The sequence below is a fragment of the Mustela lutreola genome, chromosome 2 (assembly GCF_030435805.1).
Source record: "Mustela lutreola isolate mMusLut2 chromosome 2, mMusLut2.pri, whole genome shotgun sequence".
NCBI classification, from domain to species: Eukaryota; Metazoa; Chordata; class Mammalia; order Carnivora; family Mustelidae; genus Mustela; species Mustela lutreola.
Genome location: NC_081291.1, coordinates 217,785,246 through 217,806,953, shown reverse-complemented (window position 1 = coordinate 217,806,953; position 21,708 = coordinate 217,785,246). Strand labels below are relative to the sequence as shown.

Genomic DNA, 21,708 nt, shown 5'->3' with positions numbered 1-21,708 from the left:
ATAACCTTAAAAAAGAAGGAAAAGGAAAGGGTGGGGGGGAAGGGTTTTCCCTTGTGATGAGCACGCTTAGGATCTACTTTTTGAACTTTCAACCACTCCATACCATGGTGGTAACTGTAGTCATATTAGCAGTACAGCCCTGGTACTGTCTGATCTTCTGACCTCAAGTTTGTCCCTTTGGATCACCTTTCACCTGGTCCCCCATTCCCACGTCACCCCTCTGGTAACTGCAGATCCAATCTTTTTTTCCCAAGACCTGGGTGTTTTGTCTTGTTTTCAGTCTACATTTAAGTGAGATCACATGGTATGTGCCTTTCCCAAGGCACTTCCCTATGACAGGCGACAAACAAAGCGAGACACAAATGGGTCCTTCAAGAAAGCGGAACGCGTATGAGTCCACGGATGAATCAAACGTGGCTCTGGAGGTGCAAAGTTAATGAACATAGTAAAAACATAGGCTATTAAGAAAAAGCAATTAAAAGCAAACTATAGCAGGCCACGTGCAAGCTCTCCTTAATTTTCAGCTACTGTTCTCCAGTCTCTGCCTCCTCCTGAAATTCAAATCCACAGGCCTGAAGGAAGACAGGAGGAGGGATTTTCCATGTTCTGTTCCCTTCCCACACGTAAACCATCCAGTTCCTAAAAAGGGTCGTGTTGTATACACGTGTCTGAGAGGCGGAAACAAATCTCAGTTTGGGAACTAAAGCTTTTTTCGTAGCTGATGATGGCTTTGTGCCTTTGCCAAATCAAATGCACATCAGCTGAAGGTCTCCCCTCACTGTGCTGCCTTCACAGACTCCTGGACAGCTGGCCAGACGCAACTCTGTGGCAAAGAGTGGTCTAGACTTCTAAGTGATCTGAGGCCAGGAGTGTCCAGAGGAGGCTGAATTTAGCTTTTCTGGAAGTGTCTAGTTCTACTTCGATCACCTTAGCCCAAAACTTGTGTGCAAGCAACACATGGAGGCTTCAAGTCCCACAGGGGGCCCCCCAACCTGAAATCCCCTCCTTCCTCTTCTTTGGGGCACAGCTAAGGCAATCTTTCTCTGGGAGCCCTCCCAGGTGGCCAGCCTCAGGGTCTTTAAGCTGGGGCTCTCTCTGGGCTGCTTGTCTTAGCCTTAACCATGTGCTACCTTGACCACCCATTATATTTTTCATAATCAGGGAATCCATGCCATTGTAAGAGATATCAGTGCAAGAAATATTGGTTATATTTTGTAATTCCTTCTTATTTCTTTAGCTCCCCAAATCTTTATGATGGAGCACTTACCACGCCCCACATTGCCCCCAGCTCCAGAAACACAAGCCAGACACAGTCCCTGCTTGTCGTGGTATTTATGTTCTATCAGCAAGAAGTCTCATGGGGGACCAGGTGGGGTGTGATAGGCAAATATGACAGAGACCTAACTCAATGCAGACATCAGGAAAAGCCTGCTGCAGGAGGTGATATGGCCCCTGAAGAAAGTGTACAAGTCATGCAAGGGAGCCGAGCCCCAGAGAGACTGCATAAGAAATTGGGGCCTTATTTCAGGAGCAATAGGAAGTCATTGAGAGGTTCTAAGCCAGACACAGATATAATCATATCTGCTTTGTTCCAAGGTCACTCTAGTGTCAGGAGAAGAAAAGAGAGGAGAGAAGAAAAGCGGAAGGCAGGAATCGCTACTGGAGATGAGGGTGGTGTGGGCCAAGGTGGTGGTGATGGCAAAGGGCACAGGAAGAAGCTGAGATCCAAGATATATTTCAGAAGTAGAATCAACCATGCGCATGAAGGGATTGGATGTCAGTGGTACCATTGATGGGAATTGGGAATCTGGGGTGAGCGGCAGGTTTGGAGAAAAAGGTGAAACACATTGCTCATGTTCAGTTAGGGGCATTGAGTGAGACTCCCCAAGGAAAGCTGCCCAGTAGGCAGGTGAGTGTATGGGTTTGGAAATCAGGCATGAGATTTGGGTTGAAGTTAGAAAGTGAGCAGCTCATGAAATCACATGAATAAAGGAGATCGACCAAGGAGAAAGTACAGATAGAGGACCTCAGAGCCCCAGAGAGAGGTCAAGAGGACTTAGAAGGAGGAGATGGCCAGCAGAGTCAGCAGCAGAGCCAACCCAATGAGCTCGCATTTAGTAGCAGCTCAAAGACCTAACAGCCAATCAGTTACCTGTAGTAGTAGTAGCCCCACCTCAGGTTTTGGTTCCATGAAGGGCTAGTAAGTAGGATGAGATCATCATCTAGGGTTTGCCTCAACTATGTTTAACTCTTGATAGCCCCACCAAGCATGTAGTCAGTGGTTCATGGAAGTTTTAGTCTTCTCAAAAACACAAACTTACTTTTAACACCAGTGAATTAACACGCTGAGACAAGAATGGCCCATCTGGATGTCCTTTACTCATCAAAAAGATCCCAAGTCTCTTACTAACACTGAATTCCATCCCCATCTCAGCGTTGTCCTAATTACCAAACTCAAGACTTAAAGGTCTGAGTTTCTCACTAGAACCTTAAAGTCAGTTGAAATAAGATGTTTATGTTCAATGATGCAAAGAGTAACAGAATCACTTGAGCTTTATAAACCCTCCAGAGGGCACTCTCAGGGTCACAGACTCTGCTTTTTTTGTTCCAGGATGAAGCCATTTTCATTATAAATGTCATTTTCTGTTTTATTGGGGAAGGATAAGTTCTAAGAATTTTAAGCCAACTTTTTAAAACTATGTTCAATGAAAGATGATAATTTATAGACATGATACTCAGATAAGTAGAAATAGAATTGACGTTGTTTCTCTGCTACTGAAATGAACTCTGCTCTTAAAGCTCCCTTTCTGTTTCCTAGTATAAAAAAAAACACACACTTTTCCAATTAAAGGTAACTTAGTCACTTCCAGCTTTCAGTGTGGTTGATTCAGATCTAAACTGCCACTCAAAAAGTTCCCTCTCCAACCCTAAGAGCCATCTGAATCGGAATGGGTTACTATGGTTTTGGCATTGGTGAGGGGGGTGTGGCACATGTTCATCCCACCTCTTGGCTCTCCCCACAAGGGCTTTGGGGTGTCACGTGGCCTCATGGCAGGGCTCCAAGGGCTCACCAAGCTCCTAGATCAGGAAATGCTGGGTGCTTCTCCCCACTGGTCCTGCCAGTGCCTCCACTCTGTCCACCTACACTCCTGCATACACATTCAAGAACACACACACTTGCACACTCACGAGGGTAGCTCACACAAACACAAAAACGCTTGTGCATACACACTAACACACTAACATACATACACAATGCACTCATATGCACGCATACACACATCCACACACACTCACTCGGGGACCAGTTCCAGGCCACCAACCAGACACACGTCATTTTTGTTTTTTAAGATTTTATTTATTTGAGAGAGAGAGATCACAAGTAGGCAGAGAGGCAGGCAGAGAAGGGGAGAAACCAGTCTCCCTGCCGAGCAGAGAGCCCAGTGTAGGGCTTGATCCCAGACCCTGAGATCATGACCTGAGCCGAAGGCAGCAGCTTAATCCACTGAGCCACCCAGGTGCCCCGACACACTTCATTTAAATAGTTCAAAAAAATTTTTAAAGGACAACCAAAACAAATCCTAGAAGGAGATAAATACAGAAACAAATGACCCTAACTATACCTAAAATAGATGACATAGCCACATAGAAAAAAGAATGAATTCAAGTAACTTCTGAACACAGTACTTTGATCATACCACTTCGGTGGGAATATTCTAAGATGAAGAAGTGCAAAGAAATTTTTAATTTTACCTCACAAGTTTGTGGTGTATAGTGTCAAAAGGGCAGCAGCACCTGGGGAGTTCTTTTTAAAAATGATTTATTCAGCTCCTATGAGAGAATCTGCTACCACCACTCTCCTCCCTTCCAGAAGCAGCTCGGGTGACTTTAAAAGGAAAGTGAGTTTTACAGAATAAAAGGAGGACACCTTAAGAGGGTCTTTCATCCTGGCTTGTACACAGCCACCTTCTTGTACCATCCTGGTGTGGCCTTTTCCGTGTGTATCTGCAGGAGAGAAAGCTCTCTGGTGTCTCTTCCTCTTACCCGAACACCAGTCCTATTGGATTAGGGCTCTACCCTTATGACTTCACTTAGCCTTAATTACACCTCTGAAGTCCCTAAAGTCTGAATACAGTCACACACTGCGGGGTTAGGGCTTCAACATATGAATTTTAGGGGCACATAATTCAGTCCATAACACCACGTTTTCCAGGAAAGTTACTTAACACTTCTTTGCCCCAGTTCACTCATAGGCAAGGTGGACATCATAGCAGGGCTGCTGTATGGATCGAACAGTGGGTGCACATAAGACATGCTGTGCCGGGCAGGCAATAAACACTCAATAAATAGCATTTATTATTTAATTCAATACTTAATCTGTGAATTTTATCAACTATTTCAGTGAAAGTAGAATTAGGAGCACACACATAGAATGTCTTCTTTTAGACATTAAGAAAATGCACATTTCCGTTTATTTTTGCATAGCTGGAGGTGAACCTCACTGTCCCTCCAATATTTGGGTAACAGAAGAAGTACAACTATTTGTTGAAGGGACTTTCAGCTTGAGTGTAAGGCAAGGCTCGCTGTTGTTTAATAATCAGCAGTTGGCTTAACCTACTGAACTAAAATTATTATTATACTGTGGCAGAAATTACACTATACTGCTTCTTTTTGACAGTGGGCTTGGTAAATTACCAACATTCTTCTCCCACACAAACACTTACAAACACAAGTGCAGAACACTTTATTATTGTGCTAATTCAGTGCAGTTCTTACCGAGAAGAGCAAGGAGAAAAGAGAAACATCCCATCATTTAGTCAGGTTCTGAAATAAAAAGCCAAAGTATCTACAGTCAGTTCTTTGTTTCAGAATATTGACAATCTATACTGATTAATTTTACAGTATTCAAAGGTGGTGATGGTGGTTTATATCCATCTTGTTTTACTGGAATCATGTTCTCCAAGCAGTTTTGATGCATTATCTGTTTCCAGAGTGAATACCTCTGGTTTTTGGCTGGGGGGGGAAGGTCTCTCCCCAGGAGGGTATCCTGCTCAAAACCCTTCCCATCATAATTTGCTGCTGGGAATCTAAAAACAGGGCTTTGCCTGTTAAGTCCTCATCTTGCTGGGTCCGACCCTATGTTGGCTCAGTCGCTATGACGGATTTCTTAGCTGTGCTACAGTTTGGTTCTGTGGCTTCTAAATGGACTGGGCTTTGCTTCCACCACCGATAACATGCTGTCCCCTCCACTCCTTACTCTTGCATAGTCTGACTCAAGGATCGAAATGGCCACCTAAAAGATGGGTCGTTTCTATTCACTTCCCTGTGGGTTAAACTCTTAGAACCAGAGTTCCAAACAGAGAAGCTCTCGGTGGAGAAATTATGAAATGAAATAGTTTGTAAAGCGTACACACACACACACACACACACACACAGAGCTTTGGGCTTTGGGGAAATATCTTAGACCAGACTACACTGCTATGAAAACCAAGCATTGCCTTCCCAAAGACAAAGTCGAAGGTATGCCTGGACCTGAGAAGGCTCCAGAAGACCTCTGCATGACCTCTGCATCACTCAACATCTTCTCCTTTCTTTTGAGACTGTGAGGACAGATTCCTCAGGGATGTAACTTGGACCAATCTCACCAGAGCTGTGTCTCTTTTGTTAGACTTTTCAAAAAAAAAAAAAAAAGTTTGCCTTTATCGATCCTGTTTTTCATTCGTTTTCTGTTTATTAATGTATCCACTAATCTTTATTGCCTATGCCCCATGGGCTCCTGCTGACACACCATGTCACAATAGTTTCAGGTGAGCAAGGTAGTGATTCAGCATCTCTACACCCTGTTTTTCTTTTTCCACTTTAGGTTGGATATTCTGCACCTTCATTTTCAGACTTCCTTCTTTTCTAATGTAAAAATTTAGACCTATACATTTTTCTCACTTTCCATGTATCCCATAATTATGACATTTAGAATTTCAGTATCATTCAGTATCAAGTATTGCTGAATTTCAGTAGGGTTTCTTCTTTGATGGTAGCTGTTTCGAATGTGATTGTATATTACATATATTATATTGTATATATGAATATTATGCAGTAATTTCTAAAATTCATCTCTTCTTTTTGCTTTCTGCCCTGTGCATGCAAAGCTCAGGACTTGCATGAGATCCTGCACAGAATTCTTTTCCCCAGTTCTGTCCTCTGTAGGATTCCCTACCTTTCTTCAGCTCCCAGACCCCCAGTGCTCTGTCTCCTGTCTAGAAAGATAGCATTTCCCTCTGAATGCTAGCCTTCTTGGGCTCTATGTGGATGCACACACTCAGATTACTCTCAGGGTAAAGCAGTGAGAAATGAGAAAAACACCACCACAAACACCACCACAAACTCTTTGTCCACAACCCCCTTTCCCAGTCCTCTGGCCAGAAAATTTGGGGTGCCTGTACTATGTTTCATGTGGAGTAGTTCCCCATGGGGCAGCCCTGGGAGGTGGGGTACCTGAAGGGGACTCTGTCTCTCATCTTCCGACTCAGAGTGGCACCTTGTCCCAGTGCTCTGGTCAGAAGGATGGGGTCACTGTGCTGGGGTCACTCTCAGGTTAAAATCAGATGATGGAAAAGGAAAATGGTAAAACAAGACATGTACCCCCTGAGAAGTCAGTCTTCACATTTGGTACCCCTCCCCATCATCGTGCCAGTATTGCTTTCCAGAGTCTTCCTGTAAAAGGCTTCGTCTAGAGGAGTTAGTTGTTTGTAGTCAACAGGAGAGAAAACCTGTATTTATCCCATCTTCACCAGAACCAAAAGTCCTATCCCTTACTTTTTTAATTGAAATTACTTTTGGTTAAATTAAGTTGTTTAATTTTCCAGCATCTAGTTTGTATTTTAGCTGAGGGTCCTTCACAGATAGACCGGCTTAATGCTGGAAGCAGAAACCCCCCCTCTTTCCTAAGGACTCACAAGCCATCTTTCTATTTAATAATACATCTCAGACATTTCTAATCAACAATTTTAATTAAGCCGTTTCTCTGTAGTGTCCCTAAGTTGAGTTTTTTCACTTGACAATGAATATTTACTGGGAAGCTACAATGTTGAAGCTCTGAGATAAAGGCTAGGAACATGGAAACAAACAAGACCATCGAGCCCCAGTGTAATCACAACTCAACAAGGCAAACACACACTTAGAGGTAACTTCAACTGATGGTATAAGGTGTCCCTGGAGTGTTGGAGGACGCTGGGCTCAACAGTTCCAGCTAGGGACTGGTCAGTAACAGAGTGCTCCAGAAAGGAGATGACAAATTAGTTAGCTCTTCACAGATGAGCAGCATCCCACTCGAGAAGGCTATTCAAGATAAGGCAAGAAGTTGAGCACGGGCATAAATACCCAACTTTTGTATCAACATGGAGGGGACTGGAGGAGATTATGCTAAGTCAAGCAGAGAGAGTCAATTATCATATGGTTTCACTTACTTGTGGAACATAAGGAATAACACGGAGGACACTGGGAGAAGGAAAGGAGAAGTGAGTTGGGAGTGATCAGAGGGGGAGACGAAACATGAAAGACTGTGGACTCTGAGAAGCAAACTGAGGGTTTTGCAGGGAGGTGGGTTGGGGGTTGGGTGTGGTGCCTAAACAATGAATCCTGGAACACTGCACCAAAAACTAATAATGTACTGTATGGTGACTAACATAAGACAATAAAAATTTAAAAAAGAAAAAGGAAAACCAAATAGAGTAAAAAAAAAAAAAAAGTACAAATGCAAATAGCAAGACAGCCGGTATGCCTCGACAGTGCAGGGCGATCAGAACTGGAGACCAGACTTCTCACATTTTGCTCTTCATCAAAAGAAGCATCTCTTTTTCCAAAGAGAACTTTACTCACTAAAAAACCTACTGCAGGGGCACTGTGTGATGATCTTCTTGATGTGGAAAACAAGCACAACATATATACACACAGATATAATCTTGGCAGCTCTGCCTTTCTTATGATGTTAACTCAGCTGGTTTTATTTTGTTACTTTTTTGAGACCAATCTAAATCACATCTTTAAAGAATGGACTTGAACCCCTGCCAATGGGTAAGACAGGAATCTTCCTGGAAAAAATGAAAATTATCAACTTACACTAGGATGTTGATTTTTTTCAAGATCAACTTTTTAATAATCACTCTTTTTAATATTGTACTGTTTGGCAAATACATTAGTATTATTTTTAATCCCTTGTTAAATGAATTAGGACAGCATAAGATGAATTTAAAAATGGAAAACGATCCATGAGCATTTCTTTAAATCTTGCTTATTCATCTTTTTACTACAAAAATTAAACAGTCCCATTAAAACGGTACTATGGAAAGATATTTTACTATCCTTATAGAATTCAGTAAGTGTATTCATTTGCTGGGGCTGCCATAACAAAGTATGACGGGGGCTTAAATAACAGACATGTATTGTCTCTTGGCCATCCTCTTGGCTCTACCCAGTACTGTTTCTTGATAACAATATCCCAAGTTTCTGATTCTCTCTTCAGCCAATTCCAATATGATGTTAAATATCCATTTAGATTTTAATTTTAATAATTATATTTTTTTATTTCTGGGAGTAGCTGGTTATTTAAATAGCCAAAATTGAAGGTCTAGGTGGATTTTATTTTATTTGCCCATCTCTGTTTTCTAGTCACTTTACAATAAACACGTACTTCCTTAAAGGAAAAAAAAAGTTGTTAAAAGTTATTTTTAATCACCTTTTCCCCTTGACTTCCTTTGTATTTCTTTGAGCCCACAAGTCCCTGCTATCACCTGTCTTCCCCCATCACTCCCAAACACAAATAAAGAGTTGGCAGTTCATGGGTCTCCTGGGTGGCTCAGTGGGTTAAAGCCTCTGCCTTCGGCTCAGGTCATGATCCCAGGGTCCTGGGATGGAACTCCGTATCGGTGGGGGGAGGGGGGGGTCTCTGCTCAGCAGGGAGCCTGCTTCCCTCTCTCTCTGTCTCTGCCTGCCTCTGCCTACTTGAGACCTCTGTCTGTCAAATAAATAAATAAATAAATCTTTAAAACAGAAAAAAAAAAAAAAAAGAGTTGGCAGTTGGGAAGAGAAACACTGGTCGTGGATAGTAGCATTCAGTTTGGGGATGAAGAAGAGCATTGAGTGAAGGAGAGGAGAAGGGAGTTGGGGAACCTGGAGGGGGAGAGGAGCCATGACAGACTGTGGACTCTGAGAAACTGAGGGTTTTGGAGGGGTGGGGGGGGGTGGATTGGGAGGGCCTGGCGGTGGGTATTAAGGAGGGCACGGATTGCATGGGTGTGGTGCATAAACAATGAATCTTGGAACACTGAAAAAATAAAATTAAATGTAAAAAATAAAGAAGAAAAAAAGCAGGGCACAGGGATGGAGTTAGGGCAATGCGGACTCCAGCCCTGACAGCTGAGGGGGGTAAATTGCTTAGGTCCCTGGCACCCCAGTTTCTTCTTCTGGTCACAAGGAGCAAGTGCAATGCTCTGAGCACATTCCATGACTCTGAAACCCCGTGTATAAACACCCACATGTGTCCTCTTTCCCCCGCTCTTCCTGCACCCAGCACAAAGCAGCGCCTGCTACACCTTACGGGCTGTCCCAGTGAATGACTCCCTGCCTGCCTGGCTGTTTTCTTGAATGAACGAACAGGGCCCACAGGATGACTTTTTTGTGAGTCCTGGAGAGTTTTACCTTTATGGACCCCCAAAGTGGTCTAATTATATTACATTTTACAGTCAGATTAGTATAAAGATGACTATATTAACATTTTCTTCTACCGAAGAGTTTACCTTTTTTTTTTTTTTTTCTGATTTAAAAGAATTTTCATAGGTCCTTGAAAGCACTGTGGGTCCTAGATCCTAGACATGCCTGGCTAAGGGGGAAGTCGTCCCTGTAGGAACTAGTCAGTGGATGCTTCCTCATCCTGAGGAGTTTTGTAAGAGAGCCCTTTGAGCAGTGCACCAGTGCATTCCCCAGATTTTATGCCAAGCCAGTTACGTGGTTTTCTTCTCTAAGGACATGGGTGGAATTTCGCTCGTTCTGTCATTTCAGATTAAAATAAAGCTGCTCCTGACTCCTGGGCTCCAGTAGCTCACATGGCATTTCTGGGCAAATTAGGAAAGGGCTTCTTGTCTTGAAGAAGAAGGGGGAAAGACTAAAGTATTATATCCTGCACAGTCTAAATAACTGTCTCCACTGAGCCTGGGGGAAATGTGAATCAGGTGGGCATACCTTCCAGCCTCAGCCGGGGGCCGCATTCGTGGCCTGCATGGCACGCTGGTGGGACAGTGAAAGCAACCCATGGCATTCAGCTTAAAGCCATCCTAGCTGTGGTTCCATAAACCAATTTCATCCTAAGTCTGTGGCCAGAACGGTCAAGTCTCAGTAGGACTCAGGCAAAGCCTCTAAAAATAAATCGGATGCCAGGGTCATGGTTTCTCCCAGGGCAAAAAGTGGACAAGGCACAATCACGTGAGTGTGTACGCATGTGCATGGGCACACACGCCTTCCTGTGTGTGTGCATGGCCTTGCAGGCAAGTGTGATTTCATGTGAGCCAGAACTCAAGTTACCCCCTGGGACGCCCCCTGGAACGCAGGGAAGCTGCACCACACACTCCTGTGTGGAAGGTATGCCCACCTGATTCACACCCCTGTGTGTGTTAGTGTATGTCTGTGTGTTAGTGTATGTCTGCAACGTGAATGAGGCCCCTGCATTTGCAGCACCCCATGCAAGGTGCAGTCTGACCAGCTGCACCCGGCAGCCACGCCCCGCTCACTGAGACCCCTCGCTGATGGAAAGCCCACACTCACACACACTAAAGCCTCTGTCTGTTCCCTTCTGTGCAGGGATGACGTGCCAGGCTCGGAGTTCCTACATCACGAGTGAGATCCTGTGGGGTTACCGGTTCACACCTGTCCTGACGCTGGAAGACGGGTTCTATGAGGTCGACTACAACAGTTTCCATGAGACCTATGAGACCAGCACCCCATCCCTCAGTGCCAAAGAGCTGGCTGAGCTAGCCAGCAGGGCGGAGCTGCCCCTGAGTTGGTCTGTGTCCAGCAAACTCAACCAACATGCAGAACTGGAGACCGAGGAAGAAGAAAAGAACCTCGAGGAACAAACAGAAAGGAATGGTGATGTGGCAAACCTAGAGAACGAATCCAAAGTTTAGTCTCCTAGCTGGGCAGCTCCTTCTCCTCTCCCCTCGCACAACCTTTTCTTGTCTCTCATTCTCTTTCTTTTTTGTCTCTCTTACTTGGTTGTTTATTTATTTACATTTAATTTTGACATTATCAGAAAACAAATCTTCAAGGTGTAAAATATCTACCTGCCCTCTCTCAGTTATTCAGATTGATAAGGTAGACGTGGATTTGGTTAAGGTGCAACGTGCCCTCATTTGTGGCCCAAGCTTGCTCTCTTCCCGAAATACAACACATCCGACTCCTAGGGATTTAAGCTACTTACCTGCATGTCTTGTACAATACCAGATCACTCAAAGAGTGTGTCAAAGATTTTACCTGGGATGTGACAAGTTAGGTCTTTGGTGCCTATTTATTCATGCAGCAGTGAGACATAGCATATAACCCTCAGTTTTATAGATTCAAATAAATTTCATCTACAGGGTGAGGTGCTTGACCCATACAGGCATTGCAGTTATAGGACCCAGGTCAGGTAAAGACAAAACACTGTACATATATATGCCTTATATAATTACTTTCTTTTCGCAGTTAGTAATAAAGCCCAGCATGTACAAAAGTACTGTAGAACTTCTAAATAATGTACATAAATGTATAATTATTGTAGGTTTAGATACATAACTTTAGAAATAAGATGCAAAAAAAAAAAAAAAAAAAAAGATTCCCAGTGTACAGTAGGCATTTCTGTTCTGATGTCTTTGCTTCCTTAATTTCTTTGGTCCCATTGACCTCTGGCCCTTAGTGCATGGCCCTCGTTCCGTGTCCCAGACTGGTAGTGTTTGGGTACCTCACTGCTCCCTTGCTGATTCCTTCATTGAATCTAATAAGCCATAGGTCTGGGGGAAGTTAGGAGGTCTAGTACATGGCAAAACCCACCACCATTATGCTGATATACTGTGAAATGTTTACAAAACTGAGGTCTCTTTTTTTGGTAACAGGAGCCTCACTGACTAGCCTGGGGGGATATTCCAGGGGGAAGACACCCTCTGGCATGTCACCAATGATGTGCTTTATGCTTTTCCCATGAGCTGCCACCCCTTGCAGTACAAGAGTTTGGGAAACTCTTCTACAAAACCATGGATTCTCCAGCTGTTCCACTCTATAATCGTGAGAAACTAGAGACTTAAAAAAATGAGACATGGTAATTTAGCAGAAGATGGTTTGGGTCTAAAGCCATGACATTCATGAAGGCATGTGGTAGGAGACATGTATTGTAATCATTCACCTTACAAACTTTGAATCCATCCGGCTCTCTTCCCGTCCCTGCCAGCTTATCCATCAGCATTTCCTGCATTTGTATTTATTACTATTCTTATTCTTCTATTATTATGAAATGACCAGAGTTCAGTAGTAAAGATTAGATCAACAATCTAGGTGACTATGAAATCTTTCTAGAGAGTGCCACGGGTGGAAAATCAAATCCAAAATGTCTCCCAATCAGAAGAAAACAAGCAAAAAACTGCAGCCTTAATTCGTTTTAATCTGCAAAGATAAAAGGAGAGAGATTAAGAGAGAAAGAGAAGGAAAGAAGGCATTTTGTACTAAAACTCTAAATTCAAGATGAAAAAAATTCAAATAAAAAGATAAATGGAATAGAATGTCAGACAAAATCTCAAGGGCAGGTGGAAATTTTGCACTGTAACAGATCTTTCACATTAATTTCACAATTTTAAACTATTTGTTCCCTAAAACAGTCGCCCATCATAAATATTCATCGACCAAACTCAAGTTCCTTTTCAGCTGCTACGGCTGTGCTCAGTTTGAGGCTTTGTGCCATGAAGGTCGAAGAACTCAAACTAGCTATCACTCACTCCCTGTTGCCCCTGACTTCCTTGATCAGATCGCGCAGGCCTTCTTTGTAGGTTGGGGATCTTATCTACTAAAAAGCATGCCCCAGATGTAAGGAATGTGGCTCATCAGTTTAACACAGGGGGTCTCTCTTCTCCCACTTCTGAGACCTCACATCAGGACACCTGCTTCTTGGCACTTGGACTTAATTGGAAATGAAACTGTTGGCCATAGCCCTTTCCTGTTTGCCAACATTTCACATTTTGCATTGAATATCTGTTGAATCATTTATTCATTCCACACAATCCAAGGAGGAGGTTGTAGTCGAGGAGGAAGAGGGAGCCCCATACACTTCCTACCAGGCTGTGGGGAGGTACTGTGGCCTTACCTCGCTGTAGCCTTATGAAAGGCGCCCTTGACTTGGGGGTGCTAACCCTGCAACATCCCCAGACTTGCAAGGCAAAGCATGGTAGCACAAAGAAAGATGAAGCACGGGCTGCAAAAAGTCTGCTAATTTAGCTCTTGGCGACTCAGTGGGCCTTTTTTAAATCCATTACTAAGGCTCAAAGGACAACACACATCCTGTTGTCTGGTTGGAATAGTAGTTCGGGGCCCTCTAGCACAACTAGACAAAGAGCCTTGACAACCCTTTGGTCATGCACACGTGTTAGTTCTCTATCTGTGACAGGGCACCCCAGGGGTGAGGTCTCGCCCTATTTCTCATTGTCTTTGGCGTCAATGTAGTTGGAGACAGAACATGAACCAAATCTCGTTTTTGTAATGTGAGCCTCTGAATCTTTAAATAAGGATGCTCCCGAAGAACCTTTTACTAGAATGTCCCTATCAAACATGTCTATTTTTCTACAATTATTGATAACACAGTTTAACAGTGTATTTTGTGTCAACTGTTAAAATTTGGAATTGAAAGAAGCTCATTAAGACTGAATTTTCTAAGCAGCAAGTATTGAATGGTGTTTTTCATTAAGACTGTACAACAAAGACGAGCCCACAATTTCTACTCGTTCTACTCCATCCTATCGAGTCCCCATTCACACAGTCACTTTGTTAGGAAATCAAGTGCTATGAAAATAAGTCAGCCTATTGGAATGCAACAATATCCATAACTAATGAGGATCACTCTCAACTTGATATTTTGGTCTGTTAGTTTGGTGTGTTTGAGTCACCTTCCATAAAAGCATGGTGGGATCTGATAGCCAGATAAGAATTTTGAACCATAGAGTTACGGTTTGCCACAGTTGACCCCAATCTGGAGAAAAGGGCAGACTCAGCTGGAAGCACGACCTCCCCAAGGGCTGATGAGACCCTCAGATTCTCACTTCCATTCACCCCAATATGCTTTCCAACTGGAAAACCAATTTGTTTATGAGTCAACTTTATGTAACTAATAAAATTATTTATGTTTTTGGCTGTTCCCTTGGCAAATGATACTCTTTTGAATGAACATATTTACAATCACTGCACTGCTAGGTCTTCGCTTATCCATTTCCTCGTAACATGGTATTCCAGCCTGTTCACCCAACATTCAGCCACTCCATGTCCATGAGCAGGAAATCCCTCTTCCCCCACTCCCTTCCACTGTCTGTCTCTCTTTTGTGCTGTTTGTAGTTCCCCAGGGCCGGGTCCATTGACTTAGTTCAATATCTTACGTTCTCTAACAACAATCTAGCTGTTGTCTCTAAAAATGTCCACCTATTTCTTAAGCACAATTTTCTCTTGCAGGTTTAACCAAACTAGGGCTCTGAAATGTCTATTTCTCATTGTACTATGATTAAAAAATTATTTGCGACTTCATTCAAAAGCCTAAATTTTGAAGTCTCAAGAGCAACATCCTTATGCTTTCCCCTCCCTACTTTTTCTTACATTTCAGGTTTCTTACTTTTTCCTCCTTTGCTTTTTAATTTAGATTTAAGCCAATGTCTTTGGGATGTTCAGAATCTGTTTAGAAAGGTGGGAGCTGGTGGACAGAGAGATTATAAAAATGCCATTAGAAAACTACTTGAACTCACCCAAATAATGTGAAGTCATTTGATTAGCTGAGTAATTCAAGATTAAAAAAAGAATCAAAATATTCATAGTTATCTCCAAATAGCTTGCTAGTAGTCTGGACTAGTTTTCAGTCTTTCTTTCCTTTACTTGGATAATATTCCATGTGAGTCAGAAAAGTCAAAAGAGTAGTTGGAAATTAAACACCTTACATAAATGGGAAAGAGTATCTTCTATGATTTCCTTTCAATGGATGGCTACAAAGTTGAAAAACATAGTTAGTATATGCATAATAGATGATTCATTGATATTGTATTACAATATAGTAAAATCATATTATCTTATTTTTAGATTTTATGGTCAACCTATTTAAGGAAATGTAATCCTTTCATTTAAAATGGAGTAATACATACCTCTTCCTAATATTTCTGCAGCTAATGTCTCAGAGAATTTCTGATGCAGTCATCTAGAAGTCAAAAGCCTGTAAGGCTTTGAAGAAATTTTGACAAAGCACAATATCAGTACACAATACATTAACAAAACAATATTACATTCTACATTGAGCTGTGTTTGGGAACATTCAGGGCACTTGCATAAATTATGTCATTTAATTCTTATCTACCGTGAGAGCTTGTGTATTACAATTTACATTTTATAAAAAGAAAACTAAGGTTTGGGAAAACTGAGGAACTTCCCCAAGGTTACAAGTCTAGTAATAAGAGATCCCAGTCTCAAATCCAGGGCCAAGTCTTAAGCCATGGTCTCTTATTTACTACAGAAAGGGTTGGCAAACCAAATCTACTCCAGCCCACTGACTGTTTTTACACCACTTGTGAGCAAAGAATCACTTTTACATTTTTAAGCAGTTGGGGGGAAAAGACAAAAGAATATTTATGACATGTGAAAATTATATGAAATTCCAATTCCATTGCCCATAAATAAAATTTTATCAGAATACAGCCACACCCATTCATGTATTGCCTATGACTGCTTTCACGCTGCACTAGCAGACTTGAGTATTTAAGACAGAGACCATATGGCCAGAAGACTGAAATATCACTATCTGGCCATTTACAGGAAAAGTTTGCTAACCCTTATACTAGGCTATTAAGTAGTGTTCATGTATTAAGTATTACAAATTATTAAATGTTGTACTGCGGACATCTTAGAATGATGACACTCTTTTCCAATATAAATGCATTGCGGTCACTCACAAATCTGTTCCAAGAAAAAATATCACAGTCATATAGTCAGGTATCAAAGGAAGTCTCCTTCTTTTTCATAACCATGCCCCCAAAGTGCTAAATAAATAACCAGCCAAGACTGAGCAGGCAACTCAGAAAGTGATAAAGTAACACAACTCCTTAATGAACAAAAGAAGAAATGGGAATCCCCAGTCCAGTGACTCAAACACTGTGTCGTTAGAACCTATAGGTGTTTAAATAAGTAGATAGTTGAGACACATGTCTCCAACCAGGGGGTGAACTGGATTTTCAGTGGTTGCTACACATCAATCCAGCTTGACCTCCCTAAATTGTCTTCTCTCTTATGCCCCCTTGGACTATGGAGCTGTGCCTGGGTCTTCTTGCTAGTTCTCTCTAGCCTGCAATGGATCAACGTGATAAAGATGAACCGATGGCTCATATCCAGCTATTCTAGTTCTGGCTCTCTCCAGCAACTTGGCCAAAAGTTTAACATGAGGATTAAGAACTAAATGCTTCTCTTGGAAAAACCAAGAAGTTCTTTGAAAAGAGCTCAGGGAGAAACAGAGTAGTAAAGGGTTGCCAGAGTGTTTGTCACTTCTGAATCTGAAGCATGAGATAAAGATTGGTAATTGCAGAAATATTTAATCCAAGAAATCCAGACAATGGAGGTTTTAGACAATATTAAGGGACATTCTTTAGTATCACTAAGCTGACCTCACTGGTGTTCCAAGAAAGCGTTTCCACCACCAGACATAGGTCAGACAAGGGAGGTTCTTTATCTCTTTAGTTCTATTGGAAAAAATATATATCAGGTTCTCTTATGAGTGCTTTCCTGGAAATTAGGTGGGGGAAAAATTCTGTCGCAAATCATTGTGATTTACTACTGAAAGATAAATGATGGAAACTGAGATAAATTTGGTCCTGTGTCTAAATCTTAATAGTAATAATATTTGCAGTATAGATGATGCAAAAAGCTCATGACCCTGGCAACTGCATGGAGCAGCATAATAGCTAAGTGAGGGGGAAAAAAGAAATTTTCAAAGTTCAACACTATAAAACTGAAATAAATGTAAAAGAAGTCAAACTTTTACTTGGCCTCATTGCCTTGGTAAAAGAAAGCTTGATGCATCCACCTGATTCAAATAGGAGAGTCCTAAGAAGGAAACAAGGACAAAATACTTTGAGAAATGCAAAAATAGCTCACTGAGATGGGTCAACATGATTAACTGATGAAGATTTATCACCAAAGAAAATGGTTTTTATAAAGTTAATTTTAGATACTACCCTCTACTTGTGAATCCTACTGTGCTCTGTGGTTGGTCAGAGCATTGCGACCACATAGGCAACAGATCTTGATTTCAGAGAATGAAATGTTCCTACAATCAAAGGGTAATTGACCATTTCAAGATTAAGACTCTGTACTCATTGTATTAACACTGATCATAAGTGCTTTGATAACAGCCAGCCAATCTTTATAAGAATATGGAGGGCTGTTTTTCTCAGTATAAATATCTACTACCAACAGGCACTAGTGAAATAAAAATGTAACGCATTATTACTTCTAAAATTCTGATAGAAATTATAAAATATCCGTCCAAAGGAGCAAGAAATGCTAGGATCCCAAGTTCAGGTCTCTATGGTTACTAAAACCCCAGTCCAGGCTGGATGCCTTATGGAGTATATCAATGCTGGTTCTATCAGCACTAAACACAGCCACAGAAGGGATTGACTAGAGCACAGGGAGATGAGCTTCCATCTGCTGGGCATGATCAGAGCCTCTGGCTCCATGGCCACTATTCTTAGAGAAGGAGATGGAACACTGTTCTCAGATCCAGTTGGTGCATTTTCTGGCATCATCTCTCACCATTATTGCAAATGGGAGTGGGTGTGAGCAACCCTCCCTTGGTTCAGTTTGGCATGCCCACCTGCTACAGGCTTTCTGGATGAGCCTCTCCCTCCAGGTCTGGTTCCTACTCACATAGAAAAGGACACTCTCCCTCAGAAGACAAAGGGACTCTGTATCTTTTGAGCTTGGCCAGCATCCTTGACCCTACAGAGCAGAGCACACACCTGGATCAGGGGTGACAACTCTCCCTAGAAGAACTGAAATAAGACCTTCTGAATCCCCTCTGCACGGGGTGTCCCTCCCATACCAAAATCAAAACCAAACAATAGTACTCTATAAATGGAGTAAGTGTACAGAGTCCAAAGAGAGTTCTCTGTTTCCCATGGTGATTACCTGGATGATTTTTTTCACTTTACATATCTAATTCTTCAACCTCGCGAAATTCTCACTTATTAATATCATGATGCTGTGAGCACAAACTCAATTGTTTCATCAGCCGTTCCCAACCATCACCCCAGATGGTCTGCCCCTATTCCTTTTTTTAAGTAAGAGGGTCTAATTTGTTCAAACCTACCCCTGGACCAATCCAAATGTTGCTCTGGCCAAGAAATTTCACATACCCTCTCTTAAACAAGGACAACATTGTCAAGAGTCCCTCCTTTATTTGCAAGCAACTCCCCAGGATTGTAACACATGGAGATACAACTTATGTTATCCCCAGGTGCCCACAGGTTTGTCACGTCAGCACAGGTCATCATCCAAGCATTCTACCCAGATCCTCTTTCTGAATTCCTCCCTTGGCTCACCACCAAAAGACATCTTTCCAAGCTCCTTCCTCTGAGTTTCCACTCCATTCTGGAGTGGTAGCCAAGAACCCGTTATTGAGGTCAGTGCCGTCTCTTACCACCTAATTGTCCACCATCAATTTTAACTGAGCACGTAATGTGTTTACAGTCTGACCACCTGAGACCAAAAAGGTAGAATTTTTCATTTCTGTCCCCATATACACCTTGAGACCCCATGAGTGATGGTTGGACATTATGACATCAGCCTACTATTGAGCAGAGTGTAAAGTGAGGTCTGTGTCAAATGGACAGCTGGACTTTTCCAGGGGAATCTTCTTGTCTCCTGCAATATGCAGTTAGGCTATCCAGCTTGCCAAAGACGATCCTGAATATCCTTATTCAGCCCAGTGGATCAGCTTCTAAAATGAGAGTTATACAGGAACAACAGTGAACTCCCACACGTGTACAGAACTCTGAAATGATTACCTAAATATATGCCTAGGTTGGCAAAGTGGTCTTTCCTCCCCCACTGTCTGCACAGACTGTGCTCTGGGGAAAAACCAAGTACCCATGTGGTGCCTGGTTACCAGGGCCTGCATGGCTGCTGCCATGGCAACCTGCAGCCTATCAGCATAGACCTCTATATGGAGTCTCTGAGGAGAGCTGGCAGAGGCCCCAAGGGACTGGAGTTCCCAAAGGCTGGTCCACCTGCAGACAGACTTCATGGAATCCTAGAAGATACAGGGCAGTGCCCAGGCAAACAGGTATTCATTCAGTGGCCAGGAGTAGACTATTGCTATCTCTTCTTCCTAGAATAGTATGCACTTGGTGCCCAAACTGCTCCTAAAAAAGCTATTCTTTAAGCCATCATCACTATCCCACATACACCCCCACACCCAAATCATGTCTGTCTTTAAGAGAGAGAGAGACTCCAAAACTAAATTTCCCATTATCTGGTGTAACAGATAAGAAGTGCTGCCATTTTATTAATCATTAAATAAGCTCTGGCTAAACAGTGTTTTAGCAATAAGCCCAAGTATAAAGAAAAGCAATTTAAAATTTTTACTTAGAAATTTTTTTAGGAAAAACAAGAAAGAAATTCTTTTTAGAAACCCTGATTTCAAATGTTCATGTTTGCCGCCAGGATGCAAAGTCTCCAGAATACCCTTTCTCCATGAACTTGTTATTTTCCATCTGCCTTTGAACCTGAGAACAGACTCCTTTAAATTGGCTTGAAAGATTAAGTAGAATTTAGCAGTGAAACTCTCAGAGTTCAGTTCGGTCTGAACCTATAAACCCAGGTAGGAGTAAGCTCTGCTAACCAGGAACAACTCTGCATCAATCCCTCTAGACGCCAACCTCAGAGAAATTGGACATGGAAATTTTGCTCAAGATGATAGCTTGTTTTTGGAGAGAGGATTGTAGTGTTCAAATCTCTGAGTCATGCCCACAGTGTGCAAATCAGGCCAGGTCAGACTACCTGGTCTATAGCTTGCCCAGTCCACTGGCCATGTCCATAGGGGGCATTAGTGAATATATAAGAAATTTCTGTGACCTGAACACCCACACTGGAAGACTTTTCTTCCATCTTATTTTCCAGTATTTTACAGCAGACATCAACAAAACATGTAGTTTGTTATTCCATGGTTCTCCTCTACTTGTTTTTTTCCTTTTCCAAAAGAAAGAAGGCTCCTCTGGCTGTTGCATGATACAGTGGTAGTGTTTCCAGTCCGTTGTAACTAACCTTTTAACTAACAAATCCAACAACCCTCTCTCCCCATACACACACACATATACACAAGTATACATGCTCGCTTTCTCTCTCTCTCACACGTGCACGTGTGCACACGCACACACACACCTCCAAATCAGTTATGAGTTAGTCCATGTAAGTGAATTTCCAGAAAACCAGTCTTAAGAATAACAATAATTCTCTCCCTCAGCCATCACAGTGGTATTCTTTCTAAAATGTACCATAGGCTTTCCTGAACTCACAGGCAATTGGTTATAAAGCAATCTTTTTTTTGTTTTCATTGTTCTGTAGGAAACTTGGATTCAGTCTGAGGTGAACAGGATTCTGATCCTGTTTCATCCCCAGATGAGTTTTCTCGTCTTCAATCAATCATTGGACTTCTCAAAAATAGTTTTCTCATCCTTTTCTTTAACTAATAACCTTTATTTTTTAGCACAGTTTTAGATTCATAGCAAAATTGAGTGGAAAGTACAGAGTTCTCATACAATCCCCTGACCCCACACATTCACAATCTCCCCAATTATCAACATCCTGCACCAGAGTTGTACACTTGTTAGAACTGGTGGACCTACACTGACTCAGCATTATCACCCAAAGTCCATAATTTACATTAGGTTTCACTCCTGGTATTGTACATTCTAGTTTTAACAACTGTATAAGGTATAACGACACATATCCACCAATGTAGTATCATGCAAAACAGTTTCACTCACCTAAAAATTCCCTGTGCTCTGCCTATTTATCTCTCCCTCCAACACTTGACATGACCCTTGACAATTAAAGATCTTTTTACCATCTTTAGAGTTCTGCCTTTTCCACAGTGTCATATAGTTGGAATCATACAGCATATAGTCTTTTAAATTAGCTTTTTTTCACTTAGTAGTATGCATTTAAGAGTACTTCATGCCTTTTTGTAGCTTGATAGCTCATTTTTTTAGGGCTGAATTATATTTCATTGGCTGGATGTACCATGGTTTATATTTACATGCTGTTGGTTGCTTCCAAGCTTTGGCAATGATGAATAAAGCTGCTATAAACATTTGTGTGCAGGTTTTTGTTAGACATAAAGTTTTCCATTCATTTGGGTAAACACCAGGGAACATAACTGTTGGATCATATGATAAAACT

The 21,708-nt window shown here is 42.0% G+C and overlaps 1 protein-coding gene across 2 annotated transcripts in view; it reads left to right on the top strand.

The window, feature by feature from the left end:
• KCNJ6 (potassium inwardly rectifying channel subfamily J member 6) overlaps positions 1-21,621 on the top strand; it is a 271,979-nt gene extending 250,358 nt beyond the window's left edge. For both annotated transcript variants that reach the window (XM_059164724.1, XM_059164725.1), the window contains one exon: positions 10,849-21,621. In XM_059164724.1, coding sequence (XP_059020707.1) covers positions 10,849-11,174 — 326 coding nt within the window. In that variant the 3' untranslated portion in view covers positions 11,175-21,621. The remainder of the gene's footprint in view (positions 1-10,848) is intronic.
• The last annotated feature ends 87 nt before the right edge of the window (positions 21,622-21,708 follow it).